Source organism: Drosophila erecta, unplaced genomic scaffold (assembly GCF_003286155.1).
Source record: "Drosophila erecta strain 14021-0224.00,06,07 unplaced genomic scaffold, DereRS2 tig00000000-arrow-pilon, whole genome shotgun sequence".
Classification (NCBI taxonomy): Eukaryota; Metazoa; Arthropoda; class Insecta; order Diptera; family Drosophilidae; genus Drosophila; species Drosophila erecta.
The window spans coordinates 23,764,502-23,786,402 of record NW_020825194.1 but is presented as its reverse complement, the minus strand read 5'-3'; the positions used below and the strand labels follow the sequence as shown (position 1 = coordinate 23,786,402).

Below are 21,901 nucleotides of genomic sequence, written 5' to 3'. Positions count from 1 at the left end.
TTGGAAGTGAACAAACCGGCGATTGGGTTCCACTCACTGAAAATACGAACACTCTCAAATAGCGTAGCCGCGTATTCGCTCAGAGTTTTCGCTCAACTTTTAGAAAATATTGGGAGATAGCGGCTTAAGTGGAAGCTGGTATCTTCTGAGAATCTAAGGAGTTACGAGATGCATGAATCATCGCCATTGGAAGCAGTTGAGATAGCAACTATGAGGAAAGCACTATATTTCCAGATATTTTCGTGATAATGACGACATTGGGAAAATAAAATAAGATCTGATTACACTTTGAATTTCAAAATGTAAACTTTGATTTCAATACTCAGCCGTAAAAGCAAATAATGTTCAGTTCAATAGAGTCAACTAAATTTCAAGTTACTTCTAAAATCTGCGCATTAATAATATTTAATGTGTAAGGCATTAATACTATTTTTTGAATTTCGGTGTAAGTCAACTAGATCATAATAAGTCTTAATGCCATAATGGAAACACATTAAAGCAATAAAGTAACAATATATTTATTATAATTTTTTTTTTTATTATTACACTTCGTATATCTGAAACACCCAATTAACTATCGATATATCGATGTTAAGATTCGTCATCCCATCATAAACCTATTAAACAGAAACAACGTTCATAACTACCGTTCTGGCAGAATCCACACAAAAGTGTATGATAAATTTATGATAAAAATAAATCTTATTATATTAAAAAAATTTGATGTGGCGCCACATAGTATCACATCAAATACCTTTGGTCGGAGTACTCACATCTACCGATTGACCATTTATTGGTACTGCATAATGTATCGGTGGATCAACATGTCGAATGAAGAAAAAGCAAACCGCGTTTGTAAATTCAATCATTTAAAAGTGGCGCTACTAAAATCGCATAAAGTACCTTTTGTCAGGCTACGCACAACAAAGTATCGACTTTTCGAAGTTTATCGATGCGTCCATTGTATCGAATGAAATTTAGTTCAGTTAGTTTCCCGTTTGTTGGTCTCTTTATGAATCAATTGTTTAACCCTTCTCGTCCCAGAAATTTGCACACACCACTTGCAGCAACAGATCAGCAGTTCCTCTTGCAGTTGGAGTTAGTCATCGGGATGTGAGTATACATATGCACATAAAGTGCCAGAGGCATCTTGGTCTCGATTCGGCTTCGTCGGCCCCTCCCTTCTTTGGTGTTTTTTGACTTGTTATCTGGGCCGCGAATCGGAAGCGGAGCCCCTGCAACTTAAAACCTGAACCGACTACTCACACTCGTCATGGTGTTTATCTATGTACCCAGCAGATAAGGATAAGCGAGTAGACAGCAACCAGAAACCGGTAAACAGAATGTGGAAGGCAAGTGCCGGTCACCAGATTCAGGCCACCAGTGCCGCCTCCGCGGAGGACGACGACTGGGAGACGGATCCGGACTTCGTGAACGATGTCAGCGAGCAGGAGCAGCGCTGGGGATCGAAGACCATCGACGGCAGCGGTCGCACGGCAGGCACCATCGAGTGAGTCATCCGAAACTCTCGAGAAACTGGGTATCGGGTTCATTGTTCCCTTTCTTTCAGCATGGACAAGCTGCGCGAGGAGACGGAGCAGGCCGATCTGGACAAGAAGAAGCAGCTGCTGAAGGATCAGAACGCCGGATACGGCTACGGCGGAAAGTTTGGCGTTGAGAAGGACCGTATGGACAAGTCGGCTGTGGGTCATGACTACCAGGGCAAGGTGGGAAAGCACGCCTCGCAGAAGGACTACAGCGATGGATTTGGAGGAAAATTCGGTGTGCAAGAGGATCGCAAGGACAAGTCTGCCGTCGGTTGGGACCACGTCGAGAAAGTCGAGAAGCACGCATCCCAGAAGGACTACGCCACCGGCTTCGGAGGCAAGTTCGGAGTGCAGTCGGATCGGGTAGACAAATCGGCCGTGGGCTGGGATCACATCGAAAAGGTGGAGAAGCACGAGTCCCAGAAGGGTAAGTCACCTAACAGAATTGATTTCTTTCTAGACTGTAGTATGTACGTCTGATTACGATATTTATATATTCTCCCAACATCAGATTACTCCAAGGGCTTTGGCGGAAAGTTTGGAGTTCAGGAGGACCGAAAGGACAAGTCCGCAGTAGGATGGGACCACAAAGAGGCGCCGCAGAAGCACGCTAGCCAGGTGGACCACAAGGTCAAGCCTGTCATCGAAGGTGCCAAGCCTTCAAATTTGCGCGCCAAGTTCGAGAATCTGGCCAAAAACTCTGAGGAGGAGTCTCGTAAGCGGGCGGAGGAGCAGAAACGTCTGCGTGAGGCCAAGGATAAGCGTGATCGGGAGGAAGCCGCAAAGAAGACTGTGGCCGAAAACACTCCTCGTTCCTCGACGGAAACAACGCCTCCAAAGGGCAGCAGGGCGGCCATCCAGACAGGTCGGACCGGAGGCATTGGCAATGCCATCAGTGCATTTAACCAGATGCAATCGCCTGTTTCGGAAACTCCTCCTGCTCGAAAGGAACCCATTGTCATTCCCAAGGCGCAGCCTGTTAAAGTAGAAGCAAAGGAGGAGCCAAAGGCAGCTGCAACACCAGCTGTTATTGCTCCTGCTCCGGCAGTTGTACTCGCTCGTGAGTCGGAGATAGCTCCAGTGGCCAAGGCTGCAGCTCCCCCACCAGATGTGGTGCCCCAGATTGAGGTGGAAACCGTTGCCACGCCGCCCAGCAGTGAGCCGCAATCACCAGTGAACGTGCCGACGCCTCACCCCGAAGTCCAAGCCCAAGTCCAACCTGAGCCGCAGCCTCCAGCCGATCCAGAGCCAGTAGTTGAAGAAGAACCACTTTACCAAAACCAGGCCGAGATTAAGTCTGCCTCACCCTTGCCACCAACAAATGGAACCACTTCAGAGGCAGTCGCTCCGAGTAGCGGTGCAACCGTACCCGAGGAGGCAATCTACGCGAACTCAGACAATTTGGCCGACTACCTGGAGGACACCGGAATCCACGCCATTGCCCTGTACGACTACCAGGCGGCGGATGACGACGAGATATCCTTTGATCCAGATGATGTGATCACTCACATTGAGAAGATCGATGATGGGTGGTGGCGGGGATTGTGCAAGAATCGCTACGGACTCTTTCCAGCCAACTACGTGCAGGTGGTGGGACAGAACTCCTAAAAGCTTCCAATTGAAATTCACTATAGAACAAAATCAAATTGTATTTACATACTAACGAAAATGATAATACTGATGTTGGATTATAAACCATATAAACCAATTCGCAGCTAACCCAGCCCGTTTCCCATCCATTGTCCCCCCTCTTTTCCCTCCAAATTATGTGCAACGAACGGCTAGAGATTGAATTATTATTGTAATTTGTTATGCTAGCACTTAAAGTAATCGAGGTATTCCATTTTTAATATATGTATCATTTATTGCATTTTACATTCTTTGTATTTAACACATATATTTCACCAAGAAAATATGCCAAGCTATTTTAGATAGCGCTCATTTTATATTTTAAACATTAGGGATGATATTTGTGTCAAGTAACGATTTTGGTATTTTTGAATTGTATAAAGTCTACGAGAGTTTCCTGTGTCAGATGATCTGATCCAATGTTAAAAACCGATCTTATGTTGAAGACAGTCACAACAAAAAGTCTGGTCTTTTGATAAAGAAATACATAATTAATAAAGTTAATTAATATCGAGTTTTCTCTTAGTTTGTGGTACTGTAGTTCCAAATTTCACAATGTTTCGGGAGGATATTTGGCGTAGTCGGAAATGGAATCATTTTAGTTAGTGATATACTTGGGAAATCACAAATTACTATATGGCAAGAACAAGCAGATTGCCGCCTTGTTTGGGGTAGGACTTTTCCTGAATGGATCGGATTTCTTATCTGCCCTTTCCGAACGATGCCGTAATCTGGACAATTAGAAAATGACCCCTGTACGGGTATGATTCATGGTATGGTGGATGTGATTGTATATGGGCTCAACAAAGAAAGATAACTTTGCATTTTGCTGATTAATTAGTTGAAGAACTTAAGTAAAATGTACGCCCATGTTGTAAATTTGAGCAATAATTCCAAAGAAGCGGCGACTTAATTTGATAAGATTTATCGCAATTATTGGCGACGGATCTTAATCGGAAACAGTGTCAGCCGAAATCAAAGTTTTTGCTGATAAAGTTAATTTATAAATTAAACTTCGTGCGACAGGTATTACGATAAAGTGTGCGTGTTGGTAATAACGTGGAGAGTATTAAATTACGATTGTCCGTTAATGGGTACGCAACTACATAGTAACATCCCGCATAACCTATCTAACGGTAGCCTGTGGTGGACGATGACAGGCACACCGGTATTTCAAATGCACGTTCAAATCCTTGGCGGCATTTCTGGCCCCTTCAATATTCCGAATCTCAGGTCTTATCACAAAATCTGCCTTCAAAAAAGCAATGGTCTTCTCCCACACTCCCTCTCTCTCTCTCTCTCTCTATTTCTCTTTCTCCCATTCGCCGCTATCAGCACATATTTTGAATAAATAGGGGCTAGCGCTGAATGCTATAGTCACTCGATCGCATGGGCTCAGAGTTAAAACTTCAGTTTGGCCGATAAGGTATAGTACTCGTTTCGAGTGTTGCCAGATTTTGGCGAGTCAAAGAGAGAGTGGTCGCAGGTTGCCACATTGGGCACAGACGAAGGCAGTGTGTGTGTGAGAGGCGAGTGAGTGTGAGTGCAAAAGAAAGCAGCTGGTGGCAGAATCTCAAATATTGTGAGGAAAATTAATAAACAAAGAGCTGCGCTCTTTTCAATTGTCGTTAACTAAGTCAGCAATTGGCAGCCAAACAGTCCGCTTTATCGTCGTTTCTTCGATTCTTTTACTGCTCCCATCACTCTTGTTTCGGCCGTACGACGTCACGGAATTCGTAAATTGCTCCGCGAGAAAAGCAGAAAAATGCATTTATAAGCTGCCATAAGTGCCGAAAGTGTGATATAATAAAGGCGAGGGGTCCAATTAGTTAACCCCCAGTTGCAAGTAAGCTATTAACTAGTAGGAAGTGCTGTTTAACCTGAGTTGCCCGATAATTTACATCTCCATCAATATATCGTGCCTTTTTCCGTGTGTGTGAGTGCGCACGCAGGTGTGTGCTAATAACAAAAACAACGTGGTGCAACGTCTCCCCTAACCGGCGAAGAGAGTGATGTATAAGTTCTTAACCGTAAATAACCGTAAATAGAAAACAATTGTTGACAAGCCTTTCACACTTTAAAGGCGCTTAACAATGGGTAGTTTCTCAGACGCAATTGACTAATTTTATTGACTGCGAGAACTCACATAGAAAAAACTTCTTTAGGAAGCGGACAGCGTATAATTACTATTTTAGATTTTTTAAACAAACGCATTAACAATGTGTGCTGATAAGTATTGCTCTTCTATTTTCAAATTATTGTTATCTGGACTTAGCAATTTTTTGTTGTTAAGTGTTTTGTTTCGCCAGCTTCAATATAAAATATAAATTGCCTATGTCCGCTGACTGCGCAAAATGGTACGCAGTTTAAAATATGTGTTTACATATATTATGTACATATGTATATTCTCTTAATAAACTCATACTTTCTTGGTGTCACTTAATTTGGACACAGTGGAAACGAGCTCCGAAATTGCTAGTTTTTTCGATTACCAATTATCATAATTTACTCTGTCCATTTGGGCACTAAAATGGCTCAGTAACACGTACATATGTACATATGTATATAGCTGATTATACGGATATCGGCTAGAATTCCGCTTTTGGGGGCGTGGGTATTGCGGTACAACTGGGTAAACAGAGCAAGCTGCGGCACACAATATAACACAAATGTGTTCCAATGAACTAGACATCCTCCGTCGATTCGTTACACATTGCCTCTGAGCCATTGCACCGCGATTAAAGCTCCATTAATGGCGGCTTGATTTGGCCAACTCGGTTACTTATAGTGTATACCATATGTGCCGACCAAATGCCACATATAAATTAAAGTAGACACCGCACGACGCTCTCGAGCTCTTTGTCTTTGCTTTGTTTCGATCCGTCAGTCATCAATGAAGCGATGTGAAAAGATATGTAGCATCATCAGTGGGAGGACAGTTGCGTTTGTCAAGGTGAGCCACTTGGCTCTGTATACAACGTGTTGTTTTGAAGAGCAGCCAAGACTGCTCAGGCATCACCCATACGAAATGCACTTGTAATCGCTTTTACCAATAAAACAGTCAAAAATTTCACATCGATTCACGGGTTGGGTCAATGGTCTCGTGTTTATGTTTTCGACCAGCCATATCTAATCGACTGCAAATGACTACGTATGACTACGTATGCATGCATATCTGCAAGTTCTCTGGGTAAATTGGAAAAGGCATTTCAATTACTGGACTTCATGAATCATTAGACACATTTTTTTTCCTTATGTACCCCCATAACAAAAGAGAATATAGCGCGGATTTCAGTAATATTATGGATGTGTTATCAGTTTCCCCGTGCTAATGCCTCTCGAACTACATATGTATATAGTATATATTTATTGTTTTCTTGTTTTGCCACGCACGTTCCGGGAGAAATAAAACGTGTTACTTGACTTGACTTTGCTCTTGATTACGGTGAACTTCCCCAAATAAAATTATATTATATATGTATGTACATATATGGTGCAAAAAACTTCATTATTGCACAAAATTCGTTTGTTTATTGTGTGCATTATGATATTGCTAATTGAGCTAGAATCACACGCAGATGCTCAATTAAATGGAAATTGTGAGAATCAGAAGCTGATGCCAGGTGAAACAATCACACAGCAAATAAATCGGCAGTGGGCAGTAATATAAATATATACAATATCAGCATGTGGAAACTCGCTTTTGGTCCAGTCTAACCTCGCCTCTTCTGTGTAGCATGTCTTCGAATGAGGCCTACCACGAGCCGGGTGCCGGTGGAGATGGACCGGGCGGATCCTCTGGCGCATCCGTCGGAGGTAGTCAACGGAGCAACCAGCTGCACCACCAGCAGTTATTCAACGAGACGACCTACCTGAAACCTGCCGCCAAGCAGGCCTACTTCAGCGATGAGAAGGTCCTCATTCCCGACGATGATAGCACAAACGTAAGTCCCGCTCGAATAGCAAAATAGTCAAAGTTTATCTAATATCTGGTGATCTGCAGGTGCGTTTCAGCTTTCGCAAGCTATGGGCCTTCACGGGACCCGGTTTTCTTATGTCCATTGCATATCTGGACCCCGGCAACATCGAATCCGATATGCAGTCTGGTGCGGCGGCCAAGTACAAGATCTTGTGGGTCTTGCTGTGGGCCACAGTCCTAGGTCTGCTCATGCAACGCTTGGCTGCAAGGTAATTCGGTCTCCGCACCTCGCAAATAAGAGATATCTAAAGCGTTTATTATCTTCCCTGCAGACTGGGCGTGGTTACAGGCCTGCATCTGGCCGAGATGTGCTACAGACAGTATAAACGTTTGCCACGTTGGATACTCTGGATAATGATAGAGATAGCCATTATTGGATCCGACATGCAGGAGGTCATTGGCACGGCCATTGCCATATACCTGCTGTCCAACAAAGTGTAAGCAAATCTTATGCGCGGAATATCGGAATATCCAGTATTCATCCGGTGCTTTCCCGTTTTCCTAGGGTGCCTTTGTGGGGCGGAGTGTTGATCACCATTGTTGACACGTTCACGTTCCTGTTTCTGGACAAATACGGTCTACGCAAGCTGGAGTTCCTATTCGGCACCCTCATCACCATTATGGCTGTCTCATTCGGCTATGAGGTAAGTTTAAATGAAATACAAAAATACAAACCAAAGTTGAAAAAATGACAACTATTAAGAGAAATTCCTAAAATCTACGAAAAAGTCCCCTTGCTAATAGACAATAAAGTAGTCAAGAGAATAAATTACCAGACGTGAGCGCAAATAGAATTTGTTTAAACAATTGCGGCGACCGCAATGGCAATGAATTTGTGAGATGCTTTATTCCGGTAAATGATCTTTATTACTACATCTTCATTTGACTTGATAATATATCGATAAAGTTTGCCTTTAGCTAGCCCCATATTTTTACTCCTAAATTTATGACAACGTCATGTTAGCTAGCCAGATAATAAACAATTGTACTTGAGCTTTCCGTCCTAGACGGAGACCCAGATGATTAGATAAGCTGCTCTTGCACAATTCAATGGGACCTGAGCGGCGTTGCTGGGGATTTCATCTTTGGTTTCGCAGGCACATGATGCTGCCGGATATGACAAACAATTCCAGATGGGATATGTGTATAGTGCCAGACCTTATCGCTTACTTTATACAATGCAGAATTTTACAAATACCGATGGGGGTTTTCGGTGATAATTACATTGGAAGAAGTGTGAGTGCGTTGTGGGGATTTTTATACGAATAAAATTGTTTTTGTTATTCTTAACAATATATTAGTGTTTTGTCCCCATTATCAATTTTAAAATGGTTTTTTGTTACGTCTTATTTCATTTATTTACCATATATTTCAGTACATTGTGTCAGCCCCTAATCAAGGAGAAGTTCTTGAGGGAATGTTTGTGCCCTGGTGTTCTAACTGCAATTCGAATGTGTTGCTGCAAGCCGTGGGTGTCGTGGGTGCTGTTATTATGCCACACAATCTATACCTGCATTCCGCCTTGGTTAAGGTATAAAAATGTATTTCTTTGTGACTTTGCAGTTACATATCAATTCTCTGTTAACAGTCCCGCGATATAGACCGTCGACAGACGAAGAAAGTTAGCGAGGCGAATTTTTACTTCTTCATCGAGGCGTCGGTAGCTTTGTTTGTGTCCTTCATCATCAATCTGTTTGTGGTGGCTGTTTTTGCCCATGGCATGTATGGCAAAACTAATAAAGACGTTGTAAGTAGGCTTTTGAAATACAATTGATGTCTAAGCTGATTGCTAACTCCTTGTTGCCCAATAGATTGACGTGTGTAAGGACAAGTCAATGTACGAGGATGCCAAAATGTCTTTTAAAGACAATGTGAATGGAAGCGCGATCATCGATGCGGATCTATACAAGGGTGGACTTTTCCTTGGCTGCACCTTTGGAGCTGTGGCTATGTACATTTGGGGTGTGGGCATTCTAGCTGCTGGCCAAAGCTCTACAATGACGGGCACCTATGCGGGTCAGTTCTCAATGGAAGGCTTCTTGAATCTGCAGTGGCCGCGCTGGTGTCGCGTGCTGGTCACGCGCTGCATTGCCATTATTCCCACCTTCTGCCTGGCTATGTTCAGCAAGATGGAAGATTTGACTAGCATGAACGACATCCTGAATGCCGTGATGTCGCTCCAGCTGCCTTTCGCTGCCATACCCACCATTGCCTTTACCTCGTGCGCCGCCATAATGGGCGAGTTCGTCAATGGACTGTAAGTGATACAGACACTTTTAATTGATTATCGGACATCCCCTAACTTTCTGTATTCACAGGGGCAACAAAATCGTATCCATACTGCTCACCATTGTTGTGATTGGCGTTAATTTGTACTTTGTGGTGGTGCAAGTAGAGAACATGGAAATAAAAGGCGGCTTGCTGGCTCTAGTCTGTGAGTAGTCAATTGCTACAATTTAAACCGAATCTAATGTATTTCTTCCTCTTGCTAATCGCAGGCATTTTTGCCATTCTGTATATACTGTTCAACCTCTACCTTGTGATACACATGGCTGCCTGCATGGGCAATCAGCGTCTAATGAACAGCCGGGTAAGTACTTGGACGCAAGTAGTTCGGTCACTTATCAAGCGGGCTTAGAGAATCACAAATTAGGCGAACTCTTTGACACATTTTAAAGCATCACAGATAACGCCATTAACAGACTGACTTTATCAAATTACGTGACTGACCACATATGGTTCTTTGGGGACTTTGAGGGCTTATGCCTACTTCATCAACTGGTACTCAAGGTATTCTCTGCTTACAGTGGGTGCAGCGTTTCGTGTTGCCAAGCCAGAACAGCTTTTCGATAAAGAACGCCAACTCGACGTATGCCAGGTATGTTCCCGATTTTTGATTCACCCAACCACATAACCATCCAAAACACACTCGAATGCACAAACTCTCGATCTGCATCTCCTTCCTTAATAGCTATCTCTTCTAACCCTTAGCTTGTGATTTTATTTTTACCTGCTCTGCTTTCAACCAAATTAGCCTGTCTTCCCATTTATTCTAATCTGATCTCATCTGTATTACTTTCTATCTCTTGCCTTACTAATCTACATTTGGTTACGAACTTTGAACTGAAACTAAACCCCCAACCCGTATCTTGCTGTGCTCTCTTCTCTCGATTCTTCACAGTGATGTAACCTTAGTTGTAGGCGAATCAGCTACTAACACGGTGAAAGGTCTTGATACCGTCTCGGAGAAAGTGCCTAACTGAATCATCCCGGTGACTCATTCAGGCCAAACTCCCCCACACACCCTTGTGATATTAACACTAAATCACACGCTTAACACTACTAACACGTACCTAGTAGGGCTCTACGCAACCCTCTAAGCATTTGTAAGGCATGTCTTTAGGAGAATTACGATTGTACATAAAAAGCATTTACCCATCAAAGATGTGGTCCTATAGATAGTAAGCTTGACTATGGTAAGTCTCCGGCGATTGCTTTATCGAGCAACGGGTATTATGTACTCATAAGGCTTTGGCGCTTAGCATGTTAAATAAAGTTGCTATTATCGTTAAGTATTCCTTGAGAAGTCTTTCAATTTATTGGTAATTGGTATTTGGCCATAAGTGTGAAAATAAGCCATTTAATGATTGGTATTGTATTGCACATATTGCACGTGTACAAGGAATTAGTACGAACTAAGAAAACAATTGGATACAAAAATTATATTTAAGTAAGTGATGAGATACGAGTTTATCTTAGATTATTTTAAGTATATTTTTGGTAATGGACGGAAAGCACATTGGGCGTGGCTCATTCTTCATCTAAATACCACTAAAATAACTAGAAATCCTAATAAATGTGGGTAATTTCCAAATAATTCTGAATCACAACATATGTATTTCTTTTATTATATGTACTTGGAAACCCTGCCCTTTCTGTATGTGTCTGTGTGTTTCACCACTGTCCCTCTCACTATCCGTACTATCTTATACACCATACACCCTACACTTATACTCGGTGTGTATACAACACGGCTGGATTGATTGATGTTTTGCGTTTCCCATTCATTTGTGGTTAATTGATATGTGCGAAACAAATGTACAAAACAACTACTACAACTGAATCCACGAACTATTTCCAATTGACAACCACAAAAACAAATTTAAACACGAACACTCTAAACACGCACACATGCAACGACCGCAAAAATGTGTTTTATTTTTGTGAGGAAATGGATTTTTTGGCATTGATACAAACAAATTGAAATTACTTTTCAAAACTTTTGATTGAATTTTTCAAAATTGGTTCCCGAAGAATTGCGCATAATATGCAAAATTTCAATGCAACGTAACCCATATCGAAGTTGTTGAACTGGCTGAATTGTAATTGATCAATTGTAGAACGCGTGCCATGACCGTTGAAATAACTAAGAGGGTACCCAAATAAAAATCCATTTTTACTCACTTGACTTTAAAAATATCATGGGCAAAATGCGCGGCGCCCCAAAATGTGCTGGTCAAAACTGATTTTTTCTCTTTGCCTGGTGACCCAACAACTTGTACTACTACTACCACTTCGAATCTGGATCGGATCCTGGTTATAATGTATATAGCGAGCTGACGCTTAACGATAATGGAGCCGCAAGACACTCCATTCAGAATCCAAACCAGAATCTCACCCAACGAAACCAACTAAGATAGTTTTAAGTGTAATTTCCTCAGCTTTCCAAAGCCGATTGTAACGTTTGAAACTTACTCCCAAGTACTTTATGCAAATGTTGTAGAAAATGTATGGTCTAAGATTGTGCGCTTTAAGTATTTTCACTTTATATGATCTGTCTAGCTTATTTATTGAACGAATTGTACGTACTTACTTTCTTGTATACATTTTGTTGATATTCGAAGCGTTGTAAATCATTGTTTACTTTTTAGAACTCGTATGTATAGTAGTAGACATAATTTATTAACTTTAGAAATAAATGAATTTCATAACATTTTCCAGTATCTTATCCGGACAATAAAAATGGCAATTTCGATATTGTGTTCTCTGGTGGTTTTTACTTCGTATGTTTGTTTACGTGTGAATTAAAATGTGTTTTTGAATTTCACGATGCGTTTATATCTGTTTTGGCTAACTTTTTATGTGACTGTGACTCAAATTGAGTTTTAGCTTACTTTAAATCATGTATTTTTTTAGGCTGTAGAAAAGGGTTTTACATATAGATTGTTAAATCAGTGGCGTTATAACGAAATACTTTAAAATGTATTTTTAAAATAGTTATTGGTATACCCAGGTATCGAAATCGTCACTAATATAGTTTTGTCAGTCGAAAAATGATCTACAATAAGGCCATCACGATCAATTTGTATAGACAAGATATTATGTTTATTCGGAACATATGCTGTGTTTTTATCCTGTATGTATGTATGCATATATAAATTGGACATTTATCTAGGAATCGCGTAATGCATTGTTTTTGAAGTTTAGGTTTGTTTTATTGGGCTTTTGTGCATCGATGGGATGAACTTGTTTTATATTCAGTTTTATTTTCGTTATTTAAGAGATGGTAATATGTATGTAATACACAAGTAATATAAATACATACATGTTTATTAATAAAAATAATACAAAGTAATAATGAAAACCCTTACTAATATGTATATCAAGGCTACTACTTAAGTCGCCATAGCACTATTCGGCGTGTATCATTAAATAGAAATGTTTGTAAAGTATCAACTGTTTTCGGCTAATTGAATTTGAAGAACCTTTTTATGTCGACCCTCTCAATCGAAGAGAGCCTCTGGAAATTTGTACATACATGTTTTTTTCTGTAACTTTGTCATACTTTAAGTTTGCATTGCCGAGAGATTCGCACCCAAAGTCACAGGACATACTCCCTTGCATCAACCACCAACCATCACTCATTTATAAAATCTTTTTGCGACTTTCCTTGCAGGATTGCCACGAGTTCGGACCAAGAGCCAGAGGGCTTGGCTGGCGAGGATGCGTAGCCATTACTGTGCTGCACTGATTCTGATGGCAGTGAGGAGGTTTGTTTCACCAACAGCAACAACAACGAGCTTGGCTGCCCCAGCAGCAATCTAAACGGAACTGGGGGTCAGCACGTCGTCCTGAGCTAGCGGTGGCATTTGAATCGGTTCCCTGAATGCCGCCGCCTTAACAAACCACTCGACAACGGACACAATGTGGCAGAGTTCTCCGGGGCCAGGTTAAATTCCGGTTCGACCTGGCTGGCGGGGATTGGGTTGGCGTCCGCTGTTGCTTCGGGTATACTTATTTAAGAGGTTCTCTGAGAGGACCTGGGATCAGTGTAACACAATAACTAAATTCTAATTGAAAAGCGTACCAAAAATGGTTTATGAACTCTACTTACTGAGAAGCGCAGAGAGACAAAATAGAAAATCCATGAGATCCTCTAAATTATCACTAAACGAAGGCACTTCTAATTAAAGCAAATAGTTTAAAAGTCTAATAATAAGGCTGTGAAATTAACTGAGTGTAAATCGAACCACATCAATTGTCTAATCGTATTTAAATTTGCCTGTAAAATGATATAATTGTGTGTCTATGTATTGAACGTATGTGAGCAATTATTTATCGAATGTTTTAAAAATGAAACTTTGTACTTTGTATTTATTTTGTACTGTTTAACCTATGAACTCCGTCTTTAAATCTGCACTTTTTAATGGAAACTAAAGGTCCAGAGGAGTCCACCGTCTCCTAGATAGTTGCATAAAATATTTTAAAAATTGTTGTGTACAAAAATCGGTATAAATAAAGATTTGTATTATATTAAGAAACAAGTGCCCTATTGGTCTTTGTATTTAAGCTTAAAAGATTTAAGCTGTAAATAACATGCAAATTGAAACACACAAGCTTCGGAAAACACTGAAAGATATTTTAGGGACTTACGTCAGAGCCTGCGGTTATCCAAGCCCATCAGCAAACCGCTGTTATGTTTTATTGTAATTAAAATCAGTGGAACGACCGATTAGGTGACTGAAAGTGAAAATGACTGCCCCAAAAGGTTAATGAGGCAATCGGATCGCTCAATTAACAAAGTGTTAGGTGTCAGGTGTGGGCGTGGGCGTGAGTATCTAATATATCCATTCATCGAAGTGATTATTGACTGATTTGCATTTGCATGTAACCGGCAATTGTTAGGCGATGCTTAATGGCCTATAAAAGCAAATAGTTAGTCGCAAGCCACTCATTAATTAGCCCTAAACGAAATCGAAATGTGGCTAATCGTGCTTGTTTGCTGCCTGTGGATGGCTCCAAGTTTGGGACAGTTGCGTAAGTGGAAGGATATACCTAGGATACAGAAATGGACTGTTGGAAATTAAACAATTTTTAGCTCCTGAAATCGAGAAGTGCAAAGCGGGCGATTCCATCTGCATAGCTGAAACAGTGACCAGGATTCTGCGCTTGTATCCCAATGGTCTGTCTTCCATTGGATTGGATGCTCTGGATTCAATTGGGTTCGAGAATGTAGTCGTCAGTCGGATGGAACCAGATGGGCACTCTACTTTGGATTTGAGTTTCCATAACCTAACCGTAATAGGATTCGCTGACTCTACTGTAACGGAGGCAAAGGGATTCGAAGCGGATCTGCCGCGGGTCCTGGAGTTAATTGGCTGGATTCCACTGCTAAAACTCGATGGGTTCTACGAGATGCGTGGCAGTTTGCTGACGATGCCCATTCACGGGAAGGGCCAAGCCCAGGTGGAGATCAAGGAATGCCGCGTTCGCTGCAAGGTGCGGGTTTTGGAGGATCTCCGAGGCGATGGCAAGGTATATGCTGGGATAGCCAAGGTCAAGTGCTTGCTGGATGTGCAGGGGTAATGTTGCAGTTCAAGCTGATTTTCGAGTGATTTCTAACAAAAATTCTTTTTGTCAGCATGCATATGAACTTCGACAATCTTTTCAATAACCCAGACATGAGCGAAGCCATGAACGTTGTGGCCAACACGAAGTGGCTGGAAATTTGGCATACCCTTCGCAGGGGTATCACCTCTGCAGTGGATCGATTGGTGGAGTCGATACTCAAGCGAGTAGCTAACAAGTTACCATATGACGATTTCTATCGGGATTAGAAATACAACACATATTTGATTTATATCTAGAATTATTGTGCAGATTTTATTACATAAAAAAAAAATGATTCAATACTAAATCTGGATATTACCGATCTTCAAATGAGTATGGTCGAACTTAGTTAACTTAAATTAATGAAACGCTTTCAAAAGTTTCTTAGTACTTAGAGGTCATCGCTGAGTCTTTATTTCATACCACAATTTCTTACAGATTTTCAAAACTTTCGGTTTTTTATTAAATACTCACTATTAACTCAAAGCATATGTCTTAACTTTCACTTGGATCGGTGCTATTTTATTTGCTTTTAAGGATATATAGGATTGTACATACATGATTTTCAGTTGGATTCAGGAACTTGGAAGCATTTCCGATCATATAAAGTATATATTCTTGATCAGGATGACGATGATCCAGCGATTTCGTCGACGTCCGAGGCGTTCAAAGGTTGAGTTACATTGCCAAATTACAAAATTTAGTCTGAGCACTTTTTATGATTGTATATTCTTATTTTGCACAGTTTCTTCGTGGAAAACACTGATATCACCGTATTGGGTCGATCTAGAACCGGAGAGTCGATCTTTTCGTAACTGAAGAAAATATTCGTAGCAGTACCGTAAAGATATGTTTCTTGAAATCTATTAAATCAACTACGTTTACTTGATTTCTGTGTTGCAAATGCGCAGATCTGTGTTAATAGATTGGAAATATTGTCCAGGTGTGGTGAAAGCTTAGAAATCGGAAGCTTTTCAGCTTAGATCCATTTCAAGGGGAGAGTTCGGGACGGCAGTGGTAACTAAAGCAGTTAGTTATTTTATTCCAGCACTGAGAAGAATTGGTGGACTTCTACTTTAATATACAGTACTGCGCTTTATTTTAAACACTTTACAAATAAGTGATTTTTCCAGTAAGTGTATAACACATAGGCTATTGGATAACACGTTATGATAATGGGTGCTGCTTAGATTTCCTTATGAATGCCCGGCTTTACAACAAATCGGTTTTGTTCACCAAGCAGTTGCCATCGGCTATGCAAGTGCATCGGTCTACTGCGATCTTAAGCGTTACCTGTGGAGGATTTATTCCGCTATCAGATGCATTTCCTGGCCTACGTGGTTATTACGATTCAGCTGTTCGTTGGACTGCAGTGCCAGAAGTTGCGTGGGTGTTTTATGAAATGATGAAATGTCCCCAATAGAACCGACTAAAAAGTACCTTCTTCCACAGCTGCCAAGGTGAGAAAATGCCACTTCGGTGACGGAAAGTGCCTGGTGGAGTCGGCAAATGCACTGTTGAGAGATTTCCCAAAAGGCATTCCCGAGGTCAATCTGAAACCCTTCAATGTGCTGCCCGTGCGGAACTGGTTGCTGGTCAACGATTCCCAGGTGGGCGGTGCCTGGTACTACTTCAACCTGATCAATCAGCTGAACTACGGCTTCGAGAATACCACCATCACGGAGATCAGAGGATTCGACAGGGATCCCACCGCCACCAAGATCGAAATTCACGGAAAGATTCCCCGGCTGGTTTACAAGGGCGACTATGTGGCCAAGGGTAGGATGCTCTGGTTCGTCGATATACATTCTCAGGGAACATCGGAGTCGGATTTTCTCAATTTCCAATTCATTCTTACGCTGAAAGTGCGAGTCGAGTACAGGAACAACAAGCGATATTTGAAGATCTACGAGCTAGTTCCTAATATAAGGCTGGACCGGTAAGTTTATTTGTTTGTATTAATGTAGATTTAAAATTCGCCATTACTAGTACATTACATCATTCTTATTGTAATACCGCATTTGTTTTCCTTTCAATAGCTGGATTATGTGGCTAGACAACTTCTTTCCCGACAATGAAGACCTGACCATAGCAGTTAACAATCTGTTTAATCGGAATTGGGTGGAGTTCTGGAATGAACTAGAGCCCGGTATTCTGCGTCTGTTCGAAACCGTCTTTTTAAGTCTATTTGAGAATTTATTCGAAGAAGTACCCTACGATGATCTGTTCCTATCCAATGAAGACTCAAAGTAATCTAAGGTTTAGTACTTAAACGTAATTTCTAGTAAAAATTAAGTAGGTTCACAAATTCGCACGAATCGTGAATCTTGTGCTAAGCTTACCGTATTAAGTAAGTTTGAGGGGAAAAATGTATATGATATGAAAACTGGTTCTCGATTTATGCGCATTTTATTTGTTGGCCTTTGAAAACTGCAATTGGAATATAAGAGTCATACTTGTTATAAAATGTAAGTTGATTGGCCAATTTACTACTAATGGCAATTAATGCTTAGAAGCTTCTAAGTAAGACTAATTAATACGATTTAAAAATATTATATAATATATTATTACATTATATTATTAAATCCTTACTTCGTAATTGTTTAATTGCATAATAAATTTCATTTTCATTAGTGTTTCAAATTTAAATTGCAAATTAAATGAACAAAGCTTTCAACCAGATAGAAATCGACTTCTGAAGGCATAATAACCATACCGATACAATAATAATAATCGAAAATTTTGAAAAGAAAGTGTTTATAAAATATTTAATATCAGTTTTAATTTCTACGAATATCGTTTTTATATAATAAGTAGTCAATTATGTGAACATAATAATCGAACAGTTTTAGCTAATTTGGTTGTGCTGATAAAACTTTGGTAAGAATTATTCAGAATATGAACCTGTTGATTTGGCTGACGCATTATTGAATATTGAGTAGAGTAAATGATTACGATGGCGCGTAATGTTCCGAATAAAAACATTTAAGATACTTTTCAATACCTTTTTGCAGTATATTTTTTACAGATTCTTCAGTCAGAAAGAACAAAGAGCTTTCCGATTGTCGAAAGGTTTGAATTCGATTACTTGTAATGATCTTCTTGGAGCATTTTGCTTTTCAACCTAATTGGCATAATTAAAGATGTTGTTAAGGTTACTATCTACAATTGTACAAATCATCATCATTACAAATAAAATTGATTTTCATTGAATATTTGGAATGCAAATAGGGCAAGTTGAGCTTTCAACAAAACCGGTTGCACTAAGCGCACGTCTAAGTTCAAGTTGTTGTTCCACCTATAGTTTCAAATCAAAGTCGTCGGTTGAAGGCACTAGAAGTCAACATGGAATATTAGTGGCACAAATATATAAAAATGAGAGAAACAATGATCGTTTTGGTGCTCCTTCTGATCATCGGATCGTTGCAGGGCCAAATACTGCGTAGGTAACAAAAAACGGGCATCGCGTTTTTGTTGTTTTAGGAATAATAGATTTTTATTTATAACTCGGTACCCCAGCAAAGGAAATTAAAAAGTGTCACTTTGGAGATTCTAAGTGCATCGTTAATTCTATGAATGCCGTAATAAAGAATTTTCCCAAAGGCATTCCAGCGATCGGATTGAAGCCCATAGATTTGGTGGACATTAAGGACTCGAAGTTTTGGAATGATGAAATGGTAGGCGCCTTCTGGTTAAAGTTCGATCTGTTCAACCAAGTGAACTACGGCTTCGAGAACACGACGATCACAAAGGTGAAAGGGTTCGATGAGAATCCCACATCCAGCTTGATTGAAATACATGGCCGGATACCCAGTCTCATCCACAAGGGCGACTACTTTAGTACAGGAAGAGTGTGGATTGTACATATGAACTCCACGGGGGAATCTCTTTCGGACTTTCAGAACTTTCGCTTTGTTCTTAAGCTGAAGGTCATAATGGAGTATCGGAATAATAAGCGCTACTTGAAGATATACGAACTAAGCCCCTTTGTGACCATGGACCGGTGAGTTGCGACCAGTGTATATAAACTGCCTACGATATAAACTGACCAAGCATTGCTTTCAGATGGGTATTCTGGCTAGACAACTTTTTCGAATCAAACACGGATCTGACGATAGCCATTAATCAGGTGTTCAATATGCACTGGGTTGAGTTTTGGAACGAGCTAGAGCCTACAAACCTGAAAATATTCGCGGGTGTGTTCCGCTCAGTTTTCGAGGATATTTTCAAAAAGGTCTCATACGATGACATGTTCTTACCGGTTTCCAAAGAGTTCGAAGTAAACGATTAAAGGTGATTAAAGCTGTTTTATTAGAGACTTGAAAGGACAAAGATGAATACTGCTTAAAACCGGTTGCAGCTATGAATTAGCATTACATTCTTTATTGTTGACAGTTGAAAAGCTCCCCTTCGATCAGGTTCTAAGCATTCGATTTCAATTTACTATTTCGTGACCGAGGTGTTTATTGTTTCATAGTCAGTTGAAGTACGCAAATGCAATGGACAAGTTGATTTTGTGGGCTTCCTTGTATTGGTGTATCCCAGCTATAATCTCAGGAGCCAGCTTACGTGCGTGGGTTTTCAGTGCCAAGTTGATATGATTCTAACCGAGATGAACATTTCCAGCCGAAGATGTTGAAAAGTGCCATTTCGGAGACACAACCTGCCTGGTCAGAAGTATCAATGCATTGATTAAGCACTACCCCAAGGGCATTCCCGAGATAGGACTCCCGCCGCTGGACGCCTACAACTTTTCCGATTCTGTCATTATGGAATCCCCCAGTCACGGTCCTATCTGGATGGACTTTCGAATGCGAAACAACGTGAACAAGGGATTCAATAATGCCACAATCACCCACGTCGAGGGCTTCCTGTACGAGCCCAATCAGAAGCAAATTGTGCTGCAGGTCCGTTTGCCGCGTCTCTTGCATGAGGCCACCTACGAAATGAGTGGCAGGATTTTATTATTCGCCTTCAATACCACTGGGAAGTTGTCATCCGACTTTCAGAACTTCCGGATTACCCTGACCATCAAGGCGTTGGTGGAGTACAGGAATGACAAGCGCTACCTGAAGATCTACAGTCTGGTGCCCAGCCTCGACTTGGATCGGTAATTGCATGGCAAATGAGCAGAGTTCCCTGATTAACCTTCTGCTCCCCCTTCTAGATGGATCCTATGGTTGGATGGGCTGTACAAGGAAAACACGGACGTGAGTCTTTTCATGAATAAGCTGGTCAACGATAACTGGGTGGAGTTATGGAATGAGTTGCAGCCCCCCCTAGTCAAATCCTTCACCGATGCCTTTAGTGTCCTGCTAAACAAGGTGTTCCAGAACGTAGCCTACGATGATATGTTTCTTCCTCACGTTGACTTTCGGTTGGGGTCCTAGTAAAAGCGCCTACGTAGGTATGATTGCCTTAATGCACATTTACTACTAGAACTTTTATTGATATATTTCAAGGTTCAAGGTTTGTAGATCCTGGAAACCCCAATAAACGTGTAACTTTGCTTTGCAACCTGAAAGTTTATTCAGATAAATATTTCCGCCTGTTCTGATATCCACCCCAATAATAGCATTTAATTCGATTTTTCTTTGCCGAGCTTGTGGAACTCCCCGTCTTCCTGAAGCTCGTCGTAGAATATATGATCATTGTAGGACTCATCGCGATGGTACATATGCTGGAAAGCTTTGGATCTGGTGCCCCGCTTGGACTTTCGATGGTCAGCGGACAGCTTAACGAGCTTCTGCTGCTTATGGGTGCGTCCCAGGAATTGAAGGGGACTAGTCACCTCTTCCATCTTCACTTTGGAAGCAGCCCGATCAACCGGAGTGTTATTGTCCGGAGCTTTGCGAACTTTTTCCTGGCGTTTACGACGCTTTAGACTGCGTCTCCTGGCCGGCGGTCCTAATGGACGCAGTACTATCCGGAATGGGACCATGTGAAAGTGCTTCTTGGGCTTTGGCTTTGTAGGTTTTTTCCACATGCCTCTGTACTGGTCCACCACACTGCAGGTCTGCATGTCCCGCGCCTTGGGAATGCCTTCATCGAGCTTTGGTGGACACTGCAGTACATAGTACAAATCGCTGAGCTGGCCTCCATCCAGAGTACTGATTTCCTGGGAGTGGGAGTCGAAGTCCGGATCCGAGTCTTGGGCAAACCGAGTAAACAGCAACTGAGCAGCTGGCACCTTGTAGTAGGCGAACATGTTGCGCTCCACCACGATGGCTAGACTGAGCTGCTGGATTAGACCCAGTCCCAATGCCAACTGCCACATGGTCGCCAATCAACTGGTTGGAGCCACCGACGCTGGCTTCTGTTTATAAGCTTATTGATTTTCAGGCTTGGCTGACTGCTTGCATAAATGTGGTGCGGTTTTTGGGGTCTGCAGTTCAGTGAACCATCACCCAAAGCACGAGACACATTCCGCGACCTAGGCCTTGTTCAATCTCAGATGGAAATGGAAAAGTGGAAAAACTTTTACAGCCGGAAGTCATGCAATTATCTGTTGCTTTCTAGGCATGTTTGTGCACCTTGTTGCTTTCGTGGCAACAGGTGGCTTTTTTTGTTTACAACCACTTGTTAATCGCGCTTGCGCTTGCAGTTTCCATAACAAGGGGCTACAAATTATGGGAACTACGAATGATTTACTTGGATGGTGCTAGCTGAGGCAATTCCCCTGGCCAACTGTTGCGATTCTGAAGCAACAGTTCTTGTCGTGCTCCGAAATCATTTATCCAAACCATTTGCGGACAGGTGCTTGATTGACTTTTTAAGACTTTTGCGTGCTTAGTGAGGTGCATGTTGCAGATTCATATTGTTTAACTATTCTGACATCTAATTTGTCATTTACTGG

At 41.3% G+C, this 21,901-nt stretch overlaps 7 protein-coding genes across 15 annotated transcripts; 6 read left to right on the top strand and 1 right to left on the bottom strand.

The window, feature by feature from the left end:
• The first annotated feature begins 791 nt into the window (after positions 1-791).
• LOC6553516 (hematopoietic lineage cell-specific protein) lies at positions 792-3,691 on the top strand. Of its 2 annotated transcripts, none has more exons than XM_001979311.3 (4): positions 792-1,113; positions 1,300-1,510; positions 1,571-1,974; positions 2,059-3,691. In XM_001979311.3, exons 2-4 carry the CDS (start codon positions 1,344-1,346, stop codon positions 3,153-3,155), a joined length of 1,668 nt encoding a protein of 555 aa, XP_001979347.1. In that variant the 5' UTR covers positions 792-1,113; positions 1,300-1,343; the 3' UTR covers positions 3,156-3,691. The 2 variants fall into 2 exon arrangements, with proteins under 2 accessions (XP_001979347.1, XP_015009645.1); XM_015154159.2 differs by having other exon boundaries at positions 1,297-1,510.
• Positions 3,692-4,557: 866 nt separating this feature from the next.
• Positions 4,558-13,979, top strand: LOC6553517 (protein Malvolio). 4 transcript variants are annotated; one of them, XM_026983831.1, is made up of 12 exons: positions 4,558-4,602; positions 6,913-7,120; positions 7,180-7,364; positions 7,428-7,592; positions 7,661-7,799; positions 8,531-8,686; positions 8,744-8,902; positions 8,967-9,412; positions 9,474-9,589; positions 9,654-9,745; positions 9,963-10,033; positions 13,112-13,979. In XM_026983831.1, exons 2-12 carry the CDS (start codon positions 6,914-6,916, stop codon positions 13,164-13,166), a joined length of 1,791 nt encoding a protein of 596 aa, XP_026839632.1. In that variant the 5' UTR covers positions 4,558-4,602; position 6,913; the 3' UTR covers positions 13,167-13,979. The 4 variants fall into 4 exon arrangements, with proteins under 4 accessions (XP_026839632.1, XP_001979348.3, XP_026839630.1 ...); XM_001979312.3 differs by lacking the exon at positions 4,558-4,602 and adding an exon at positions 4,654-5,022; XM_026983829.1 differs by lacking the exons at positions 4,558-4,602; positions 13,112-13,979 and adding exons at positions 4,654-5,022; positions 11,768-12,190.
• A 392-nt stretch (positions 13,980-14,371) lies between these two features.
• On the top strand, positions 14,372-15,520 carry LOC6553518. Of its 2 annotated transcripts, XM_026983826.1 has the most exons (4): positions 14,372-14,472; positions 14,534-14,692; positions 14,761-15,017; positions 15,077-15,144. In XM_026983826.1, the coding sequence occupies exons 1-4, from the start codon at positions 14,415-14,417 to the stop codon at positions 15,107-15,109; spliced, it is 507 nt and encodes a 168-aa protein (XP_026839627.1). In that variant the 5' UTR covers positions 14,372-14,414; the 3' UTR covers positions 15,110-15,144. The 2 variants fall into 2 exon arrangements, with proteins under 2 accessions (XP_026839627.1, XP_001979349.3); XM_001979313.3 differs by having other exon boundaries at positions 14,534-15,017; positions 15,077-15,520.
• Positions 15,521-16,267: 747 nt separating this feature from the next.
• LOC6553519 (protein takeout) lies at positions 16,268-17,434 on the top strand. Its single transcript, XM_001979314.3, has 3 exons — positions 16,268-16,431; positions 16,498-16,984; positions 17,085-17,434. Exons 1-3 carry the CDS (start codon positions 16,365-16,367, stop codon positions 17,296-17,298), a joined length of 768 nt encoding a protein of 255 aa, XP_001979350.1. The 5' UTR covers positions 16,268-16,364; the 3' UTR covers positions 17,299-17,434.
• Positions 17,435-18,351: 917 nt separating this feature from the next.
• On the top strand, positions 18,352-19,342 carry LOC6553520. Its single transcript, XM_001979315.3, has 3 exons — positions 18,352-18,487; positions 18,565-19,048; positions 19,111-19,342. The coding sequence occupies exons 1-3, from the start codon at positions 18,421-18,423 to the stop codon at positions 19,334-19,336; spliced, it is 777 nt and encodes a 258-aa protein (XP_001979351.1). The 5' UTR covers positions 18,352-18,420; the 3' UTR covers positions 19,337-19,342.
• Positions 19,343-19,354: 12 nt separating this feature from the next.
• On the top strand, positions 19,355-20,562 carry LOC6553506 (protein takeout). Of its 4 annotated transcripts, none has more exons than XM_026975846.1 (4): positions 19,355-19,614; positions 19,672-20,155; positions 20,213-20,452; positions 20,515-20,562. In XM_026975846.1, the coding sequence occupies exons 1-3, from the start codon at positions 19,545-19,547 to the stop codon at positions 20,433-20,435; spliced, it is 777 nt and encodes a 258-aa protein (XP_026831647.1). In that variant the 5' UTR covers positions 19,355-19,544; the 3' UTR covers positions 20,436-20,452; positions 20,515-20,562. The 4 variants fall into 4 exon arrangements, with proteins under 4 accessions (XP_026831647.1, XP_026831646.1, XP_026831645.1 ...); XM_026975845.1 differs by having other exon boundaries at positions 20,508-20,562; XM_026975844.1 differs by having other exon boundaries at positions 20,213-20,448; positions 20,508-20,560.
• A 38-nt stretch (positions 20,563-20,600) lies between these two features.
• Positions 20,601-21,386, bottom strand: LOC6553507. The gene has a single exon (XM_001979317.3). It carries the CDS (start codon positions 21,320-21,322, stop codon positions 20,624-20,626), a length of 699 nt encoding a protein of 232 aa, XP_001979353.1. The 5' UTR covers positions 21,323-21,386; the 3' UTR covers positions 20,601-20,623.
• Between the last annotated feature and the right edge of the window lie 515 nt (positions 21,387-21,901).